A 22,263-nucleotide genomic window follows, 5' to 3' on the forward strand; every position below is an offset into this window, starting at 1 on the left:
AAAAAAAAAAAAAAAAGAATTAACCTGACAACTTGCCACTGGAACTATAGGTCCTAAGACACACAAGGGCCATTTCAACCCAAACCATCAGTTACTGATACCTAAATTCTTTATTATGAAAATATACTTTATAAGACAGCATTGAGTCTGTCTTTAGCATTTTCCCTACATGCTAAATTCCTTTCCATGAACCCTCAACATCTCCATGCTTTTCTAAGCATAAAGACAGAAGTGGGGTGGGGCGCCTGGGTGGCTCAGTCAGTTAAGTGTCTGCCTTGGGGTCAGGTTATGATCCCAGGGTCCTGGGATCCAGCCCCATGACAGGCTCCCTGCTTAGAGGGTAATCTGTTTCTCCTTCTGCCCCTCCCCCACCACTTGTGAGCATGCTCTCTCTCAAATAAATAAAATCTTTAAAAACAAATAAAAAAGATAAAAGTGGGGTTATATAAATTTGAAGGCCTAGTCTTTTAAAAATACTCATAAGCCCCCAAATTCCCTACCACCACCATCCTAAATCAAATTTAAGTATTAGTATAGTTAGCCTTACCTAAATTAGAAATAAAGCATTTGGAATGAATGCATTCACACCACTTTCTGAATAACTATTGCCCCTTGATCTATAGGGAAAATGTATATTTTTAGAAGGAAAGCTTATTAGCCCAAATCTCTTCACCAATTGTTAACGTAAGAAACCCAAAAATAATCAGATATATCACAGAAGGAAAAGTTTGTGTTTCTTTTTTAGTCAAAGAGAACTACACAACTACTTGTGTTCTGTCTTCTGGCTGGCAGTCAGGAAAATGCCTGACTCAAGCACCACACAAGCTCCTCGATGTCTCTGCTCACATCACCCATCTTAGGTCACTGTTTTCAGACTTCTCCCAACAGTCAACAATCAAGAAGAAAGGAGAATATCCTCTCGTATTTTATCTTGAAAAATCATGACAAATCTGTCATCTACTCCACAAGTTATATTTGCTTATTTGAAAAAAATTTTTTTATCTGATAGAACTGCTCAACTTTTTCTTTTTACCAATATTTTAAAGTAAAATGAACACTCCAACAGACTATGCCATGTCTGTCTTGTGGCTTCAAGCATCTCTGGGCACCATGCCAAGTACACCGAAGTCATGTCTGTTAATGTTTTAAATTTCATCGTATCTGAAATAATTGTTCTATTTTTACTGGAGGTAGCTCCAATTCCATTTTTGAAGATAAAAACAGATTTAAATTGTGGTTCCTCTTGCTAATAGTGATTACAAATTAAATCAAAGTCACACAATTGTGCATTTCCTTATTTACATATACAGTGAAGTCATTTACTTCACATTCAGAGTACACTATCTGCAAATGTTACAAATCAAACCACCTCACCTCTTCAGCTGATGATTAAACACAGGGAAAAAAGACTCCCCGTGAAGACATTAATTCCATTTAAGTCCATACTTTATTTTAAATAATTCAGTTATCACTGCAAGGAAAATCTGAAAAGTCTTATTTCAGACAGTTGTTTTTATGATGTGACAGGCAACATTGCTCATCTGAGATACAACTTATACTACAGAGAAACTGCATTTTATTATTTCTTCATAAAGCTAGGTAAAGACAGTAAGATCATCAGGTGAACGATGTAACTGCAACTGTTACTCAATAAAGGATCACTCCATTCTTGCTAGGGGCAAGATACTGTCTTAGGTTCTGTGCAGGTACAAGAGGAAGAGACACAGTACGGGAACTTACTGCCCTTTCTATCTTGTAATCAGAGATAATGGAAATGAAACAGGGTACAAGGGGTGTGAGAAACAGACAGATAACAACAATGTATGTTACAAAGCAGACTGACCTAACAGCAATAAAAACCTGGGAACATATGTGGGAAGAGAGGAATTAATTCTGCCTGAGAGAAAGCGAAGGTATGACTGATCAAATAACACTGTAATTAGAACTATATGAACAGAATTGCAACAGGGAGCTTGGATGGGCAACAAGGACATGAGATATCAGCAAAGAACGAAGGAAGTTTGAAGGAAGTTTGTAGGGATACGTGACTGACACATGCAGAAGAACTACAGGTAGACTGAACAAGCCCTGAATGCCATGCTAAGAATACGGGCTTCATGCTCTAAGAAAATTCAAAATCATTAAGGATGCATGAGCAGAGGGTTGATATAATTATACTTCTGTTTTAGAAATACAGGCAGTGCTATAATAGTCAGATGAGAGAAAACAAAATGCAGAGATCAGTTAAAATATTATTAAAAGTACAAGAAAAGATACAAGTAAAAAAAAGCTAATTATAGAATACTCAAACTCAATCCTGTATTTATGAATGAAAACCAAATTCATCTATTCCAATTAAAAACTATATTCATCTATACGGAGAAAAATGTCTGGAATATACAACAAAAAACGTCTACAGTGGTTCCTAATGGTGATGGGATTACAGGTGGTACTTAATTTCTTCTTTATAGTTTGCTTTATGAGTTTTTCACAAAGAATATACAATGTTTTTGTAAAAGAAGGAGTGGTAATACCAAGAAAGCTATTTCTATTTTGAATGATAATGAAAGCCTGAAAAGAGCAAAAAGGCTTTTTTGTTTTTGTAGAAACAAGAAGGTAAAATAAACCTACTTTAAATCCATTCAAGCTGAGGTTCGAAAAAGAAATATGACATATACCCAAGTCTTATTTTTTTTGTTGAAAAACAGTAATGATACATACATTACAACACAACATATAAAAATTTCCTTTACTTTATTAGTTTGACTTAATATGGCTACCAACCTGAGAAAAGTAAGACGACTTATTTTCACTTATTTTAGAACCTGTGTACTTTTTTTTTTTTAAGTAGGCTCCACGCCCAGCACTGAGTCCAACACGGGGCTTGAACTCACAGTCCTGAGCTCAAGACCTGAGCTGAGATCAAGAGTCGGACGCTCAACTGACTGAACCATGCAGGCACCCCAGAACTTGTGTACTCTAAAAGAGAGGGCAGGGGCGCCTGGGTGGCTCAGCCGTTAGGCGTCTGCCTTCAGCTTGGTTCATGATCCCAGGGTCCTGGGATCAAGCCCCGCATCGGGCTCTCTGCTCTGCTGGAAGCCTGCTTCTCCCTCTCACACTCCCCTTGCTTGTGTTCCCTCTCTCGCTGTCTCTGTCAAACAAATAAATAAAATCTTAAAAATATAAACAAATAAATAATAAAATAAAAGAGAAGGCAACTACTTAAAATTAATGTGTAGACTGAAATTTAGTTTGTTGTACTTACAAAAGCTGCCTTAATGAATTAGCTCTGTTTGAATAGTCTGTACCAGTGTTTTCTCTGGCAAGTTAACCTTGTCCAGCCTCCCTCACTACCTTCATCCCAACCTGGAACAAGCAAACCAATAGTCACCTACCCACTATGGGTAGATAAAAGACTTAAAATAACTATAAGCTATAAAAATACCCTCTTGCATTTTAGCCACAAGCATATACTATGAGGAGGATGATCTTGTGAAGCCCCATAGCAGATTCACTTATAAGAAGTATTTACACTGAAAGAACACAGTTCGCCTAAAAAGTTAACACTATAGAAACATACCCCATTAGAGGCTTTCTTCTTTGCTTTCCATTCATCTAGTTGTGCCTTTGTCTTTGCATCAACTTTAACAAGGAGCTTCTTTTCTCCAATCTGCAGGTCATGCAATAACCTGAGTGCACGGAGGGTAGACTCAGGTTCCTTATACTCACAGAAGCCAAAAGCTAGAAATGGATGTAAAGAATTAGTGAAATATCAATACAGTTATGGAAACAAAATACTTATGGAAAATTAAAATTAGAGACCAGATGTTTTAAAGCAGGATTACTCATGTTGTCAATCCTCCCTTTCCTTCATTACCCTTGATGATTTTACTTTTAGCACCCTCAAACCACCAAAAGAAAAAAGAAAACAAAACGGGAAAGAAAGAAAAATTCTGATCAGGCAAATTGCTACTTATCAGAAGTACTTATAAAATATTTAGCAGAACCAGCAAATTTCATAATTGAGTCTTTCAATTATTTCCTGAATTCATTCCATCCAGACTTCCTAACAGCTAGCTACAAATAACTGACAACAAGCTCCTTAAACCCACACAAGCAATTTTCTTTAATAGGATGCTTCTGTTTTTTTGTTTTTTGAGATTTATTTATTTTAGAGTGAGAGAGAGAGAGTTTAAGACACATAGCACACGCACGAACACAGGAGGGGGGGCAGAGGAAGAGAGGAGAGACTCTCAGGCAGACCCCCGCTCAGGGAGGAGCCCAACACAGAAATCAAGAGTCGGACACCTTACTAACCGAGCCACCCAGGCGCCCCACAAGCACTTTTCAATTTTGAAAAGTTAAACTACAAAAGTACTGACCTTTTATCCTAGTAATGTTTGATTTTTCTCTATCTGCTTAATTTTAATAACTAGTCTCACCATTATTATGTCTTTAAATCAGTATTAAAACATATATTTTAAAAGAATAATCAAAAAATGGAAAATAAATCAAAGGAATCCAAGTATGTATATAAATATGTACAGTTAAGGACACAACCACAGTGAGAGGAACTATTCTGAGTGATTTTAAAACAGCAAATTTGACCACAAGTTTTTAGTGTGATATATCTTAAGGATAAAAGACCTCTCAATAAAAAGAAAATTTCTATAATCATATTGCTGATGATAATGTTGGTATTAGTAGTCTTAAACTGTTGTATATGAAATGTGAGATGAAGCAAGCCAATAATTATGTCTATCACCCCAATGTCCTTGAACAAAGGATTCTCAGTATGGGAGAGAAAAAAAAAAAAAAGGAAGATATATTACAGAAAAGGTTAAATAAAAACCTTTAGGTCCTGAGTCTAAATTAATGTGCACTGGAAAAATGTAAAGGCAAAGACTGAACAAGTGTTTTTTAAAAAATAGTTATTTAAGTAATCTCTACATCTAACATGGGGCTCAACTCACAGCCCCAAGATCAAGAGTTTCACGGCCCAAGATCAAGAGTTGCACGCTCCTCTGACTGAGCCAGCCTGGCCCCCCGAAACTAAACAAGTCTTATAGTGAGTATACCTAATTCCCAGACTGTGATTTGTAAAGCAATTTCCCACTAAAAAGAACCAGAGTTCCTTTAAGAAATAGCTGATCCTAAGTATGAGACAGAAAAACTTCGAGATGAATTTATAAAGATTCCAAATCCCAGATAACATTCCAGACAACAAGGTAGCAATCGAAGGCAGTTGGGCTTGTGTCAAAACCACTAGAAACCCTATTTGCAGAGACAAGACAATTTAAACTTCACTGGCAATAATGACAATTAATTCTTATTAAATATAATAAATTGAACATGCTTCAATCCTTAAGTTCAAAATGGTTCTTTAAAAAAAAGTCACTGCTGGGGCACCTGGGTGGCAGAGTCGGTTGAGCATCCAACTCTTGATTTCAGCTCAGGTCTTGATCTCAGGGTCATGAGTTCAAGCCCTGCACTGCTACTTTAAAAAAAAAAAAGCCACTGCTAAATGATGCTGAAGACATCAACTCATTCTTTTGAAAAATGAAAGAACCACAGCATTTACCCGGTTTTCCTTATACAAATTAATTCTAATAAAGAAGATTTGTTCTTCAATGAAGGAATTACAGAATTCTTCCAAAGAGACTAGCACACTTTGCAACCCTCCAATGAATGAACCAATTCAGGAATAGACAATGAACACCTGCTACCACAAAAATATATATATTTTTTAACTTTAAATATATTTATTTGAGAGAGAGAGAGAGAGAGCAAGAGAGCACAAGCAAGGGGAGTGGCAGAGGGAGGAGGGAGGAGCAGGCTCTCCGCTGAGCGGGGAGCCTGACTCAGGGCTCCGTCCCAGGACCCTGGCATCATGATCTGAGCTGAAGGCAGTTGCTTAACCAACTGAGCCACCCAGGCGCCCCTAACACAAAAATTTTAAAAATTAAAAAAAAAAAACAAAAAAACCAACAAAATAGTGTCTCATGATGAAGAACACTACCTTTAAAAAATTTTTACAAATAAAAAACAAAAATAACATATGCAAACTCAAATCTGATTCTCAAGATACAACCAGTTTACATAAAATACAGAGAAGCATTGGCACATTATTCTACTGGAGCTACAATTAGCAAATCTACACTCAAGAAATGCTACTAAGCAAATGACCCAGTTTCTTCCATAAATAATTTCAAGGGAGAAGAGACAGAAGAATTTAAAATATTAAAAGAAACTTAAAAATATGCAACCAATTGCAACATGTGGACTACATATGGATCCTATATCAAACTATTAGAAAAGCTGACATGTGACAACTGGACATCAAAAAATTGACTTACGATATTAAGAAAAATAGTTCATTTTTGAAGGTCTTATAATAGCATTTTCAGTATTTTAAAAAGCTCTTATCTCTTAGAGACACACGCTAAAATATTTATAGACAAAATGGTGGATGCTTGGGATTGCTTAAAAAGAATATAAGGAGGGGGGTGCCTGGGTGGCACAGCGGTTAAGCGTCTGCCTTCGGCTCAGGGCGTGATCCCGGCGTTATGGGATCGAGCCCCACATCAGGCTCCTCCGCTGGGAGCCTGCTTCTTCCTCTCCCACTCCCCTGCTATGTTCCCTCTCTCGCTGGCTGTCTCTCTCTGTCAAATAAAAAAATAAAATCTTTAAAAAAAAAAAAAAAGAATATAAGGAGGAAATGGACAGAGTACAGGTTTAGCACAATTGGCCATGAGTTGATAAACGTTAAACCTAAGTGATGAGTATGTGGACGTTCATCATATTATTTTAATTTTACATATGCATGAATTTTCCCATAATAAATACTGTTTAAAGAATCCACATCAAACAGGTGCTTTTACCAACAAGTATGAAAAGAACAGTTTGCTTCTAAGACCAACAGGTCATCTCACCATCTGCTCTGCTTTCTTCCTAAGTCCTAACTGTTGAATGTTGACCATATACTCCTGCTCTGAGAAAAAAAGGACTTTGCAAAATAACATTGTAAAAAAACAGTGTAATTTTTCCTCTCCTACCTCTTTCCTGCTAATACTTTTCCACTTTGTAATCTCAGCTAAATCTTCCCAACTGCCTTTAATCCTATTCCAGTAAGAAGGAAGACAAAGAGTGCCGATAGAATACTCCCATGGTTAAGGGCAATGAGAGCAAAACATGCAACAAGTGGCTTAAGCACACAGGTTAAAATGATCTCACTAAGAAAAAATTACCTACCTTGAAGTTTTCCAGATGCACCCTGTACTCTCTTCCAGCTCAAAACCAAGCCACATTTCTTAAAAAGAAAAATAAAACAAGAAATGATCATTATCATTTAACAAAATCAACTAATCAGTAATAAAAATAAGAGCACAACTGGTATTTCCACCAGGAGAAAAATAAAAGCAAAAAGCAAAAAAACAAACAAAAAAAACCATACCAGCTATTAAATTTATTAAAATTCTCTCAATTCCCACATACCTATTATATGAAAGAAATATATAATACATCATTTAAAAAACATATAAATTCTTACAATCCTTATTTACAGAAAATTGACTACCTTTTAGATTTTATTTTGGGGGCAGAGAGAGAGCACGGAAGAGTGGGGAGAAGGGCAAAGAGGGAGGGAGAGGGATACAATCCCAAGCAGACTCCATGCTAGGCATGGAGTCCAACTCAAGGTTCCATCTCTTGACCCTAAGATTACAACCTGAGCCGAAAACAAGAGTCAGACACTCAACCAACTGAGCTACCCAGGCACCCCTTAACTAACTTTCAATAAATATGAGATTTTACAGCGTTATATATCCTACCCAAAATGTACCATAAAAAAACAAAATTACCAGTATTATAATATTTAAAATAAACTATAGTAAATTTATGTAAATACTCTGAATCCACGGAGATTATGTTTTAAAACACACACATATATATTATAAACACCTTTTTTTTAAAGATTTTTTAAAATTAACCTCTACACCCAATGTGGGGCTCAAACACAACTCTGAGATCAATAGTTGCATGCTCTACCAACTGAACCAGCCAGGCGCCCCTACACTGTAAAAGACTTTTAATGACATGGAGAAATGCTTGATATGGGATGCAAAAATAACATGGGTCATGAAACTGCAGATAATATAGTAAGACTTCATGTAAAGAAAAAAAATTTCCATAAATCAGAAATATTAATAGGGCAGGTTGTCTGAAGAGTAAAACATTACATTTTGTTTACATTCCAAATTTTTACACATTATTTCTTTTTTTAAGAAGATTTATTTATTTGAGAGTGTGCACAAGCAGAGAGAGGAGCAGAAGGAAAGGGAGAGAATCTTAAGGTGACTCTGCTGAGCAGTGAGCTCGACGTAGGGCTCAATCCTAGGACCCTGAGATCATGACCTGAGCTGAGACCAAGAGTTGGATATTCAACCAACTGCACCACTGGGGCGCCCCAAACATTATTTCTAATTATTAAAGAACTAGAAGGTTAAAAAAAAAAGTTATTTGTGGAAAATGGTAACTGAAGATTGCCTGTCAATGCTGAGAGAATGCATGAATTTTTCACATCTCCCTTCAGAGAAACCAATAAAATGATTATCAAGGAATATAAACAATAAAAACCCATGAGGTCAAACATTGTATGAGGAAACAGCAGCAGAATTCAACAAAATTTTAAAAAGAAAAAAGGCAAATGGAAGGATGGGAACTCATTCAGTAGATCAAAGAAAGCTGTAACTCCAAGTACCTACAGATGAAGGTACTGATAAGAATTAGGCTAATTGATTCTACAAAGCCAAGTGATCTGGACTGGAGGTAAAAGGAACGCACAGTGGAGAATGGGGTTGAAGCATGAGGCTGAATAAAAACAGGTGCTTGTGGGACGCCTGGGTGGCTCAGTCGGTTAAAGTCTGCCCTCGGCTCAGGTCATGATCTCAAGGTCCTGGGATCAAGCCCCACGTCAGGCTTACTGCTCAGCGGAGAGTCTGCTTCTCCCTCTGCCCCCACCCCTCGTGCTCTCTTTCTCAAATAAATAAAATCTTAAAAGAAAAACAGGTGCTTGCCTGACAATATAAATATGGAATAATCAAGGCCTCAGAGTTCTTTTTAAGCAACTACTTTACTCCCCAACCCTAGAGAAGATAGCCTACAGTCTTTACAGGCAACTATACTTAATAATCTCCATCCTCGGGGAAGACAGAATGAAGTTACAGTCGGAAGAAAGTGAAAAGAACAGGCTAGGGATACATATGAAAGATCAGGATGAGATACAGAATGGGTAACAAAGGAAGAAAGTAAAAGCAGATGATATGCTTCAACGAAGTTCTTCACCCCCAACTCCATACAGGCAGCCAATCATATACTCACTAGGCATGAAACTGGAAGTTTTCTAGAGAAACCAATTAGCCCCAAAGAAAAGAACTCCATATACTAACATTCAAAACCTGTAGATGCTGGCTAGATTAACCTACAATGATGCTCAACATTTTACAAACCCAGCTTATGCATACAAAAAGATTTTTTTTTCTAATTTTAATAAATCTCTACACTCAAAATGGGGCTCAAACTCACAACCCCAAATCAACAGACGCACGCTCCACTGACCGAGCCAGGCAAGTGTCCCCAAAAAAACTTTACTCCCTAACTCTTAAGTATGAAGACAATCAAGGATCATTAGACATTTAAGGAGTGCCTTAAAAGAAAAATGAAAGGACGAGATAAATACAGGAATGAAGCTTAAAAACAAAACACTCTGCTGCACATATAAGTCAAGAACAGGTTTAAAAAGAGGTTTTGGAGTGCCTGGGTGGCTCAGTCGGTTAAGTGTCTGGCTCTTGATTTCAACTCAGGTCTTTATCACAGGGTCGTGTGTTCAGGCCCTGTGTTGACTAGGTTCCAAGCTGGGCATGGAACCTACTTAAAACAAAAAAACAAAAAAAGGGAAAGAGAGAGAGAGATTTCAAGTAGGATATAGATATCTCCTCCACACACCTGCACACAAATATTCACAGCACCATTATTCATAATACCCAAAAAGTGGAAACAACTGTCCATCAACTGATGAATGGATAAAATGTGGTATATCCATTAGATGGAAAATTTGGTCATAAAAAGGAATGAAATACTGATATAAGCTACAATATAGATGAAGCCGTATATTAAATGAAAAAAGAAAAAACATGAAAAGCCATACATATTCTATGATTCTGTTTATGTAAGATGCCCAGAACAGGCAAATCTACACAGAAAGATAGTGGTTGCCATATGCCGGGGAGAGGAGAGAACGGGAAGTGACTTACTGAGTACAGGGTTTCTACTTGGGGTGATGAAAATGTTCTGAAATTAAGACAGGGGTGATATTTGTACAACTTTCTGAAAAACCACTGAATTATACATTATAAAAGGATGAATCTTAAGGTCTATGAATTATATCACAATAAAGACAGTTTAAAAAAAATGTCCTCCTAATGTTCCACTTTAGGAAAAAACTGGCATTATCTTGTAAAACTGAAGATAAAAAATGCCCTAAGACTCAAAAATTCCATTTCTTTCTTTTTTTTTAAAGATTTATTTATTTATTTATTTATTTGACAGAGACAGCCAGCGAGAGAGGGAACACAAGCAGGGGGAGTGGGAGAGGAAGAAGCAGGCTCCTAGTGGAGGAGCCTGATGTGGGGCTCCATCCCAGAACACCAGGATCACGCCCTGAGCCAAAGGCAGACGCTTAACGACTGTGCCACCCAGGCGCCCCCAAAAATTCCATTTCTAAGACAATACATGATAGAAATTTTTCATGTGACTGAGGAGGACATATTACCAATAATAAGACAACAAAACATAGTATCAAGAAATAAAAATAAGCTATATGACCGTCATTAGAAAACTGACAATTCATGTTACACTTTTACAATGCAAAGGTAAACAGCAGTGATAAGTTAATAAACTAGAGCTATACATATATTAGATGAAAAAAGCAAATTACGGAGCACAAAATTAAAACTTGTAAGTTATAGATTTTTATGAATTCACAAATATGTAATTACAATAAAAAATAGGGGCGCCAGGGTGGCTCAGTCGGTTAAGCGCCTGCCTTCAGCTCAGGTCATGATACCAGGGTCCTGGGACTGAGCCCCGTATCGGGCTCCGTGCTCAGTGGAGAGCCTGCTTCTCCCTCTTCCTCTGCCGCTCCCCCTGCTTTTGCTCTCTCTCTCTGTCTCCCTCGCTCTATCTCAAGTAAATAAATAAAAAATCTTTAAGAAAAATAAAAATTTTTAAAAATAAAAAATACACACAGGAATGATAAACACCAAATTTAGGATAGATTACCCTGGTGATTACCTCTGTGGAAGAAAGAAGTGGGAATTAGGGCCAACTATAATGTTTTATTTCTTTGGGAAAATCATCTGAAGCTAGTATCACAAAATATTGAATGTGACAAAGCTAGCTTTTGTGGCATTTATTTTCTAAACATGTTTTAACACGAGGATTATACAACTTACAAAACAGAAATGGCAATAAAATCAAGGAAAAGATTTTAAAATACCTTCTCTAAAAAACAGTGGAGATTATGGAGGGAGGGAGTATAGGCACTGTTTTTCATTATAAAATCATTTGGTATTATTTCACTTAATGCTAATTTATCACAAAGATAACAATTTTTAAACTAAGACACAAAGGAGAGGGGGACGACACAACTCAGATGGTCTCAAAACATTAACCAGGAAATTACTTATTGATGACAAAGGGAACAAGGTATCCTTTACAATAGAGATATGACTACCTTAACCAAGTAACTAAACTGAACATCGCCAAAAACAGGACCAAGAGACACCGTGTGCCTCTTGTTATGCTGCACTGAGAATACCACCCATGCACCCTTCCTGCAAAAAAATGCTCACTGTGAATCTAACTATGAGCAAACAGCCAAATTCAAAATGAGACATTCTGCAAAAGACCTGGACTCTTCAAAAATGTTAATGTCATGAAAGACAAAAAACAAGCAAACAAACAAAAGAGACAGGAAGGTATTCTATACTACAAACGTTGTCTGAAGAGGTATGACAATTCAACGCAATGTATAATCCTTGACTGAATCAGATAAAGAACAGCTATTATGGAGATTACTGAGGAAATAACATGAACTATAGGTATATTTAGTTAACAACACTGTATCAGGGGGAAAAAAACGAATACTGTAACAGCCTTAAATTTCTTAAGTGTAATGATGGTTTTATGATCATATGGGAGAACGCTCTTGGTCTTAGGAGAAACAAGAGGTATTTAGAGATGAACTGTCATGTCACAACTTACTCTCCAATTATTGAGAAAAAAAGTGTGGTGTGTGTGTGTATGCAGAAAGTAAATGCAGCAAAATGTGTTAGGAGGATGTTCATTTTACTATTCATGCAACTTTCCTGCAATTGAAATTTTTCAAAATAATGAGAAAATAATTAGAATCCTCTTTCTGCTTTTTCATACATTTGAAATCCATAACAATAAAATTTAAAAATGAAAAACAATTTAACTTACAGCAAGGAGTTGTCTTATAAGCATGTCTGAGGCTTTCTCAGAAATGTTGCCAACAAAAACTGTAGTAGTGGGACCACAATTTTCATCATTTTCTTTAGCCTTTAAGCCTGGGTGATCCTTTCTTGCTCCCAAATGCTTTCCAACCATGGACACAGTGGGTACTAAAACCTAGAGTGAAAAAAAGCAATAAAATTGGAGCTGGCAATTAAATTTCCTATCATGTTTAAAGTAACATTAGTCTAAAAACAATTTTAAAGTACTAAATATATAGTACATTATTAAAGGTTCTACATAAAGTTTCTATCATTTTTCATTAATGCAAATTTATTCATGACAAGTTCCACTATTAGATTACCTTTTTTTTTTTTTAACAAGATTTATTTGAGAGAAAACACACGCACAAGAGGGGAGGAGGGGCAGATGGAGAAGAAGAGAGAATCTTAAGCAGACTTCCTTCAGAGCCCCGATGTGGGGCTAATGACCCCTGAGATCTAAGGACCCTGAGATCAGGACCTGAGCTGAAATCAAAAGTCAGACATCTAACCGACTGAGCCACCCAGGCGCCCCAGATTACCTTTCTTTTGAAAACAACTTGGAAAAGCAAATAAAAATAACTTGGATGGGAATATTTTTTTATATTTAAAACATAATTCTTAAATATCTACAACATCATAAATCATTTAAAATTATCAAATACATGCAGGAGTTTCTTCACAACTTTACTCTGTACTAATATAAAAACAAATTTTGGGGCGCCTGGCTGGCTCAGTCAGTTAGGTGTCAGACTCTTTTGATTTTGGCTCAGGTTGTGACCTCAGGGTCCTGGGATAGAGTCCCGAATGAGGCTCCATGCTCGGTCTACTTCTCCCCGCCCCATCTCCCTCTGCCCCTCCCACACTTGTGCTTGCTCTAAAATAAATACCCCCCCAATTTTTTTAAATAAGAGCAAATTTCAATTATCCCCACTAATCCTCTGACAGAGCACTTGAATACTCTCCTAGCACTCTCCAACACTTAAATATTACCTTTATCAGTTAGTTACATTTTTTATTTTCCCTTTATAACTTTCAACTTCCCAAAGGAAAGAACAATCCTACTCATTTTTGTATCTGGAATTGAATTTAGCAAAACATCCACACTAGGCACCAAATACATAATGGTGAACTGAGGGAGATGCTCCAAACCCCAAGTCCCACCTTTTCCTAGGCTGAAATGCCAAGAGTAAGAGTACCTGTCATGTGGAGGTTTCCCAAAATAGCCAAACAATGGGTATCCAATGCAAGAAAAATTGGACTCCCCATAGTCTGCAGAACCGTATCTTCTTAGTGGTCTGCTTCACAGATTCCTGTTTGCCCAGAGTTACCATCTCCTTTTAAATATGAATAACAGTCCCCTCCCTCCCTTTTCAAAATCCACAGGTAGAAAAACAGCTGTAAGGAAATCTACCCTCCCTCATAGTGGAATTCCAGATGAAGTCTGATACTCTACCACTTAACTCAAAGTAAAATTCTGGTTAAACAACAGTTAAGAGGGTTATTATTTATTCATGTGTTACAGCATATTAGCATTCTGAACTAATATGCTTAGAGTGTACAAAAGCTTTGATGAATGTGAAGAATTAAGGCTTAAGAAGTAAGACTGAATAATAAAACACTTAAATAGAGTAAAGGCTTCAAGCAAACTTTACAAAGCTTTAAGATATCATACCAGAGGACAGAGAAAAAATAGTCTGGAAGGGGCTAAAAATTAAGTAGGTGAGAGGAAAGGATGGAAATATATTCAACACAAATTTCACTTCAAAATTTTAATTTCTACTAGGATCATTTCTACAGTCTTTTTTTTTTTTTTTTTTTAATGAGATTAAACATGTCAGATCATTCTCCTATCTCCCAGGACCAAGACAAGAGTAAGGAATGATGAAAGAGCCAATGTCCTAAATCTAAACAATGTCCTAAGTCATAACAAGTATATGAGGAGCCTAGAGAATATAAGGTCAATCATAAAACTATTTAGGGAGGCTATTTTAAAAGCAATTGCATAATATGCATAGCTGAGTGAAAATGATGTTATACATGGATGCTCTCGCTCATTATTCTTTTAAACACTTAAGTTTATGAAGTTTTTTTTAGCTTTAAAAGAGGTAACACTATTATATCTCCTAATTCCTCCTTAAAATTATACTTACAGTTGGAGCAGGAGCCATAATGCTCATTGGTACAGGAATCATTGGGGTCCCTAAGAAAAAAGCATATTAAATCTTATGAATACAAGTACATATGACTATATTCTATACAAGTTACATGGTACACAAATAGGTATCCTCACTCACAGTTAATTTAGGTAGAATTATAGGACTGATGAAAATGAGATATTGATGAATGCCTTATTTTCAAAAGCAATCTGGTACATGCTTGTCTATATAAACTTACACAACAACAAAAAACTATCCTAAAAGCAAAAAGACTACCACTACAACATGCTTTTCTCTCAAGAGTTTAAAAATCTAGACAGTTACTGATTCATGTTCATCTGATTCAGTACTTCCTGAAAGCCAGTAACTTATGTAAATACAGATCCACTTATGGGTAAACATGGTATTAATGAATCCTTTAAAAGTTTAAAAAAAAAGTTATCAAATGAGAAATTAATCTAGAAACCTAGAAAGAATCTTGTTATTGCTGCTTCTTTAATTATAACAAAAACCATGCAAAAAATATGACCAGTAATCTCAGACAGTGTCAAAGAAAATCTCTAACACAATCATCTGCTGGCTGCACTGAGGGCTTAAGAGGGGTCAATGGGCTATTACTGACATCTTAGTGGTATCTACATTTTTGTTTTCAACTACACTGTTTACCAACCAGTAACTACTGTTTTGAGTGTTCTTGTGTACATAACTAATGAAAAAATCTTACCATCTGAGCACTAAGAAAAAGAAATGCAATGAGGGCAAAAAATCAGTGAAAGATTTATCTACTTTTTTAATATAAATTGTAAAATGTTTCTAAATACATTTCAAGAAGTTCTGAAATTTCTCTTAGGTTCAAATTTAACATCAATTTGAGAGAATTCTCTAGCTAAGACCGGTAATAAATTCTTAGACATTTAACACTATCCATTTATTTTCCAATATAATTTATTCAAATTAATTTTTAAATGAGAAAAATCAAGATTCCTATCAATACAGTCAACAGAATACTGCACAAAATAGAAAAAAACATAGAGGTGCCTAGCTGGCTCAGTCAGAGAAGCGTGCGACTCTTGATCTCAGGGTCATGAGTTTGAGCCCCACATCACGTGTATAGATTACTTAAATAAATACATATGTACACAAACTTTTAAAAAAGAAAAGAAAAATACAGACTTCAGAATCAAACCTGGGTTCAACTCTTGGTTCTATCACTTCTAACTATGCAACCTTAGGCAAGCTCTTTAAGCTGCAGTTTCCTCAATTCTCCTGAGGTAATTTCTTTGGAGCACCTATGAGACTAAGATCATTTACATGCAGCACTTAAATACAATTGATGCTCAAAACTATAATTCATCAATCTGTTTATCTAAATTTTTCACTTTTAACTTTGCAAAACAAAAAAAAATGTCCTCCCTCCTTATCAACTGTAGTCTATAAGGCACCTTTTCCATAGGTAAAATTTCTATTAATGAAAAATTCAGGGGAACCTCGGTGGCTCAGTCAGTTAAGCGTCTGCCCCTGGCTCATGATGCCCGGGTCCTGGGATCAAGCCCCGCATCCAGCTCCCTGCTTAGAGGGGAGCCTGTTTCTTCCTCTCCCTCTGCCTCCACTGGTGCACACATGCGCACGCTCTATCCCTCTTTCAAATAAATAAATAAAATCTTTTAAAAAATAAAAGAAAAATAAAGAAAAATTCAGAAAAAGACGTAGTGGGGAAAATTTTTTTTCTTTTTTCTTTTTTTTTTTTTTTTAAGCAAGTGCTATACCCAACATGGGGCTCGAATTCACAACCCTGAGATCAAGGACTGAGCCAGCCAGGCACCCCACTGCTTTTTCCTTTTTAACCGTTACTAAAAGTTTTATAGTTATGTTTCCTACCTCAACTTACTAATACCATACAATACAGAATTCACAATGGAAAATGTATTGCTACTCATTACAAAGATCTACATATGCTAAAGTGAAAAGAAGCCAAGTACACAAAGTGTGAACAGTGTAGTACTAGTTGAGTTTTAAAAAAAACAAGTGGGGAAAGGGTAAACATAAGCAAACACACGAGGATATGCAGAGTGTATCTTTGGAGAGTTATAAATTAGAAACTGGTAAGAAAGGTTATGTTTGGGGAAGGAAATTCTTGGGAACTGTAGGGTAAAAAAACTTCCTTTTTCTATATGCATTTATTACTATTTACGGGAAGTTTATGGTTATTTTTCAAATTGATTTTCTAATTTCACAGAGAATGTGACCATCACACTGAGAGTTCAATTAACTGCACTAACAGGCAAGACAAGAAAATTATACATGAATATGGGTATTATAGTCTTGAATTACTACCCTAGTTTAGCATACTATTTCATTATTTACCTTTTAAAGTACTGATGCTACACACAGAATGCAGAATGAGCTGCAAAGTCTGATTTATCATCTAAATATATTTCCCTAAACAGAAATGATAGTGTATGCTGTTGTAAACACAATCAGAATTAACAGGTTACCACTCTGAATAAATTGCCCACATTAGTATGACACTGACCAAACGGTCAAGAAGAAAAACTGACAATCTGCTTTTGGGATCTGCTGACGCATCTTAAAAATCTATACAGGAAATAGTCTTAAGAGAAACAGGTTTCATTCATCTTCTACTTCCATTTAATAATTTGGTATAATGTTCATCCGAAAATGTTAAATGTAGTGTTTGCTCTTTAAAAATTCAAAGGAGTTTAAAATCTTTTCTATAAAACCAATCTATCAGGAAGGAAATTAAGGCACTGATTTTTCACTGTCAACTTTCCTGATTCTGAATAAGTGATTCAGCTTCATCCCAATCCCTTAAATCTCTTCACAAAGAAATAAGAAGTAAACTATTCATCCCTATAAAACTATAACATAAGGGTTTAAAAAAAAAAAAAAGGTATCATGGTTACTAGTAAGGGCTAATAGATCTTCTTAGGAGACCAAAAATTTATGAACCAAATCGGGATATATGAAGCCCCCCAAAATTGTTGCCCAAATGAAAATGGTTCAGAACACTATCGTTCTAATGTTATTAATCTGTTAGATGACTGACAACTAACTTTATTCAGTTTTCTGTTAACATTGTTCTTTCAATCACCCTATTCAGCAGAAATTCCTTTATACAGTACATTACAAAACAGCTAAATTACTGACTAAAATTAAGTGTTCCATGAATAAACTGGTTTTAATTTAATTTAAATTTATTTATTTATATTTTTTATTTTTTTAAAGATTTTTTTTTAATTTATTTATTTGACATAGAGACAGCCAGCAAGAGAGGGAACACAAGCAGGGAGTAGGAGAGGAAGAAGCAGGCTCCCAACGGAGGAGCCTGATGCGGGGCTCAATCCCAGAACGCCGGGATCACGCCCTGAGCCGAGGGCAGACACTTAGTGACTGAGCCACCCAGGCACCTCTAATTTAATTTAAATTTAAATACATATTTCAAACTATACTCCTGGCAGCAGGTGGTAACAAATACATATCCATGATTACCTAGAAGGATAGCTTAAAACAAGTTGCTACAAGCATAAATGTCTTAAAAATTTGTACAAATACTGCATTCTATGCCACAATATAGATGCATAATTACTTGTTCTAACTTTTAAAAGTATGATTTACCCCCAAATTCCTGAAGAGTTAAATGATATCTCTCCCTCTGCCCCTCCCTCCCAGCTCACGTGCTCACATAAGCGCTCTCCCCCTCTCTCTCTTAAAAAAAAAAAAGAAAAAGGAAAAGAATATATACTTATAGCAGCTTGTAATATGCATTAAAAACTATCTGGAAGGATAAAGAAACTAATGAGCCTGTTTTGCTTCCCTCTTTCAGTTAAGGGAATAGTAACAACGGTTACGTGGAATTGTGAGCAAAATTTTTCACTGTATACCTTTTTAACTACTGAATCATATGAATTAGTATGTATTTATTGGAATATGCATTACTTATTTTTTTTAAATAAAGGTTTTTTTTTAAATCTTCCCAGATGAATTTGATACTCAGCCAAATATGAAAAGTACTGTCACAGGAAAATACGGTATTCACATTTACAGAAGGATGCTAACATCCTTACTACTAACACACAGTCACATACATATCATTTTCCTGAAGTTAACACTATAATGACAAAAGTACAGGTTAAAAATAACAACAGTATCCACAAACTTACCTGGAGGTACAGGTGGAGGAAAACCAGGAAACTGTGGGGGTGGGATCCCTGGTGGGAGTGCTGGGATTCCCATGGGAGGGCGATTCAAATGAGGGGGGAAAGACATTCTTACTGCAGCGGTCTAAAGAAAAAAATCATGACAAATCATTTTATTTGAAAACTTTGCAACTTGATATGCCTGGTTTGTTGGCCTTCATTTTTAGAGTATCTGCAAAATTCTAAAGTTTTCTTACCCAAAGGAGTTGGCAAAGACCCTCTTTTCTCTGTCTGTCCATTGAGAATTTTTAAAACTTAGATCTTTTCTAAAATAAGTTCCCAAAATGTACACGATCTAAATTCAGGATAGACTCCTACAATCATATGGGAATACATATAAAGGAAGAAAAAAATTTTGAGGTTCAGTTAATATCCAAAAATTAAATACCAAACATCAATGATTTTTTTTAAACCAAACTCAGAATCCAGGAAGATTATCTAACAGTTTTTTCCTTTAAATGTTCTGATGCATTCATTTTTTACACACATCAGCACCCTGAAAACTAAATGTACAAAGTTACACAGTATTTGTTCAGTCAATGTTGGCCAGTTCTTCAAGGACAAATGAATGTCTCAGTGAACTATATAATATAAACCCGAGAGGGAAGAAATCTCCTGACATCAGGTCACATACTAACCACTCGGATACAGAGAACATAAATTTGTGATAACGAGAAAAATGTCCTAATTTTTGTTAAACTTAAAAGCAAACCTCTTAACCATTCTTGAATGAAATTCAATGAATGAATGAAATTCAAGAGTCAGAAGCTAACATTTTTTTAAATACAAGAATACACTGAACTGTTGCATTTGGTTTGTGATATTACTTAGAAACTTAATTCTGTCCTTTAAATTAATATAAATACTTAAGACTCCCCTACCACCAAATTTTATATTTTCATTAACATACTTAAGTGTCCAGAACTACTGGAAAAAGTAGAAAAACTATGTTAGGATGTCCTAGGAAGATTCAATGTACCAATTTAAAAAGGCAGCCAAAATAAGTGTCTCATACCAGTGATGGCACTAAACAGTAGTGATTTGATCAACAGGAGATACTTCTGTCGGACACTAGGAAAAACTCCCCCTACACTCTGTAACTGAAGGAGTCTAGAGATATTTGAAGCTTTTAAAGAACATCTGTCTCTACTATTTTTTGTTTCATACATTGATTTACTAACCCTTTGGATTAGAGAAGATAAAAAGTGCATGTCTTCCACTTCCTCGCCCCCTAATCCCAACAGTTTGGTATATATCGTTGTATTCTTCTAAATACCTTTCTATACACAAACTTATATAATTATTTGTGTTTTTCTGTAAACAATATAATCATACTATATTCCTAGGTGCATTTCTCCCTCATTATCATTAACATCCTTTCATATCAGTTCATTAAGTTCTATTCCAATCTTTATAATGCAGTAAACTACTATAAAACAGGCATATAATAATTGTTCAATCAACAGGGATGGTTGGCTCCACATTTTGCCCCTTATAATACTGAACATTCTTGGACACAGAAATCTACGCACCTGCGCAAGTATTTCTATTATACAGATTAGTACTGTATGTATCTACACTTGACCTCCAAATCACCCTCCAAAGCTAGAGTACAAATCTATATTTCCACCACCAACATATGGGTATCCCCTTTGCTCAGATCCTCACCACTGCTAGAGTAAATCAGTGTTTAAATTATAACAATCTAATAGGTAAAAAATACTCTCGTTTCAGTGTGCATTTCCTTAATCACTAATGAGGCTGAGTATCTTTTTACCTGTTTATTAGACATTCCTTTGAAACGGTCTTAGATAAGCAATGTCCTTCAGACTCACAGCTGTTCCTCTGCGTTCTTTTGACTTAGTAAATTAGAACACAATATTCTATAAAATCTAAACTTCAATTTCAGAAAACACAGTGCACTTAAAATATTTAGAAAGCTTTACAAATAAAATAAATTCCCAGGATTTCATACACTTAGAAAATAAGGTATTGGAAATGCTTTAAAATATTAAGTATCAGCATAAATTAAAAAGGAAAAATGCAACTAATTAATGACTATAAATGTGTTGAATTTATAAATAATCTTTTTGTAATACTTTTGCCCAAAAACAAAAACAAACATTCTATATAAAGGGAGCAGGAGTGTATCTCCTCTCAAAAGAGGGCTACTGTCCTACTTACAGAAACTCTTCTATTATCATTATAATACTCTATCTCAGCACTTTCTTAGGAGGGCAGTTGATATTAACACCTGTTGAATAAATAAATGAATGAATGAATCAGTAAACCAATTTATTAAGAAGCTCCCATGTGTCAAGTACTATGCTAGCAATGAACCAGTGCCTTCCCTCACAATGTTTACAAAGATTGGAGCATGAATTCATCTCTAGAATCACTTATGGTCCAGTATTAGCTATAATTATTATTTTTAAAAACGTATGTTCTTGGGGCGCCTGGGTAGTGCAGTCGTTAAGCGTCTGCCTTCGGCTCAGGGCGTGATCCCGGCGTTATGAGATAGAGCGCCACATCAGGCTCCTCCGCTGGGAGCCTGCCTTCTTCCTCTCCCACTCCCCCTGCTTGTGTTCCCTCTCTTGCTGGCTGTCTCTCTGTCAAATAAATAAATAAAATCTTTAAAAAAAAAAAAAACACCTATGTTCTTGGTGTTTAAATTGTATTCACAACTTCTAAATGTATAATTCATTCTGTACAAGTTAACCACATTATGTTTTAGTTTATACCAATATATCCATTCAATTCACTTCTAATTTTTCTATGTTCCACGTCCCTTTCATTTAGCACTGTTCACAACCCGCTTATTCACAGGGATCTTCAAAGGTGAAGATAAGATAATAGGCCCCCCTATAGTCAGAAAACTACAACTCTGGTGATCACTGATAAATATTAATGTTCACTTTAAACATCCTAAAATGAGAGTATCAACCACTTTTTTCCAAATGAACTTTTGTTTTGAAATGTGAAAATGAGAATAAACTTTTATAACCATAAGCAAAGTTTATTGGTTTTTACCTACAGTTGATAAATTATAATATTCTCATTACAAATCATATAGATTCAAAGTTGGTAGGTACTTTGCAGAATAAAGTAGGGAAAAGAACTAGAGAGTGCTTTATTAAATATGGTGGTCAGGCCTCACAAAGAAGGCAGCAAATTGAACAGACTCCAAAGGGGCTGTGGCAGAAGCCTTGCATCTGAAGGTAATAGCCTTCCAAGCAAAGGAAACAGCACATACAAAGAGCCTGAGGTGGGCAAGGAGTGTTTGTGGGAGGAAAACAAGGCCAACAGCTGGAGCAG

General features: G+C 35.8%; 1 protein-coding gene across 1 annotated transcript in view; it reads right to left on the bottom strand.

Moving 5' to 3' along the window:
* The window catches only part of RBM25 (RNA binding motif protein 25), a 51,355-nt gene that overhangs the window by 24,067 nt on the left and 5,025 nt on the right, over positions 1 to 22,263 (bottom strand). Inside the window, exons 2-6 of the mRNA XM_040641688.1 lie at positions 18,913 to 19,033; positions 14,726 to 14,775; positions 12,541 to 12,708; positions 7,252 to 7,309; positions 3,581 to 3,741 (exon numbers count right to left, since the gene is read on the bottom strand). Of these exons, the coding sequence (XP_040497622.1) occupies positions 3,581 to 3,741; positions 7,252 to 7,309; positions 12,541 to 12,708; positions 14,726 to 14,775; positions 18,913 to 19,018 (543 nt within the window). The 5' untranslated portion in view covers positions 19,019 to 19,033. The remainder of the gene's footprint in view (positions 1 to 3,580; positions 3,742 to 7,251; positions 7,310 to 12,540; positions 12,709 to 14,725; positions 14,776 to 18,912; positions 19,034 to 22,263) is intronic.

This window comes from Ursus maritimus, unplaced genomic scaffold (assembly GCF_017311325.1).
Source record: "Ursus maritimus isolate PB19 unplaced genomic scaffold, ASM1731132v1 scaffold_25, whole genome shotgun sequence".
In the NCBI taxonomy this organism is placed as follows: domain Eukaryota; kingdom Metazoa; phylum Chordata; class Mammalia; order Carnivora; family Ursidae; genus Ursus; species Ursus maritimus.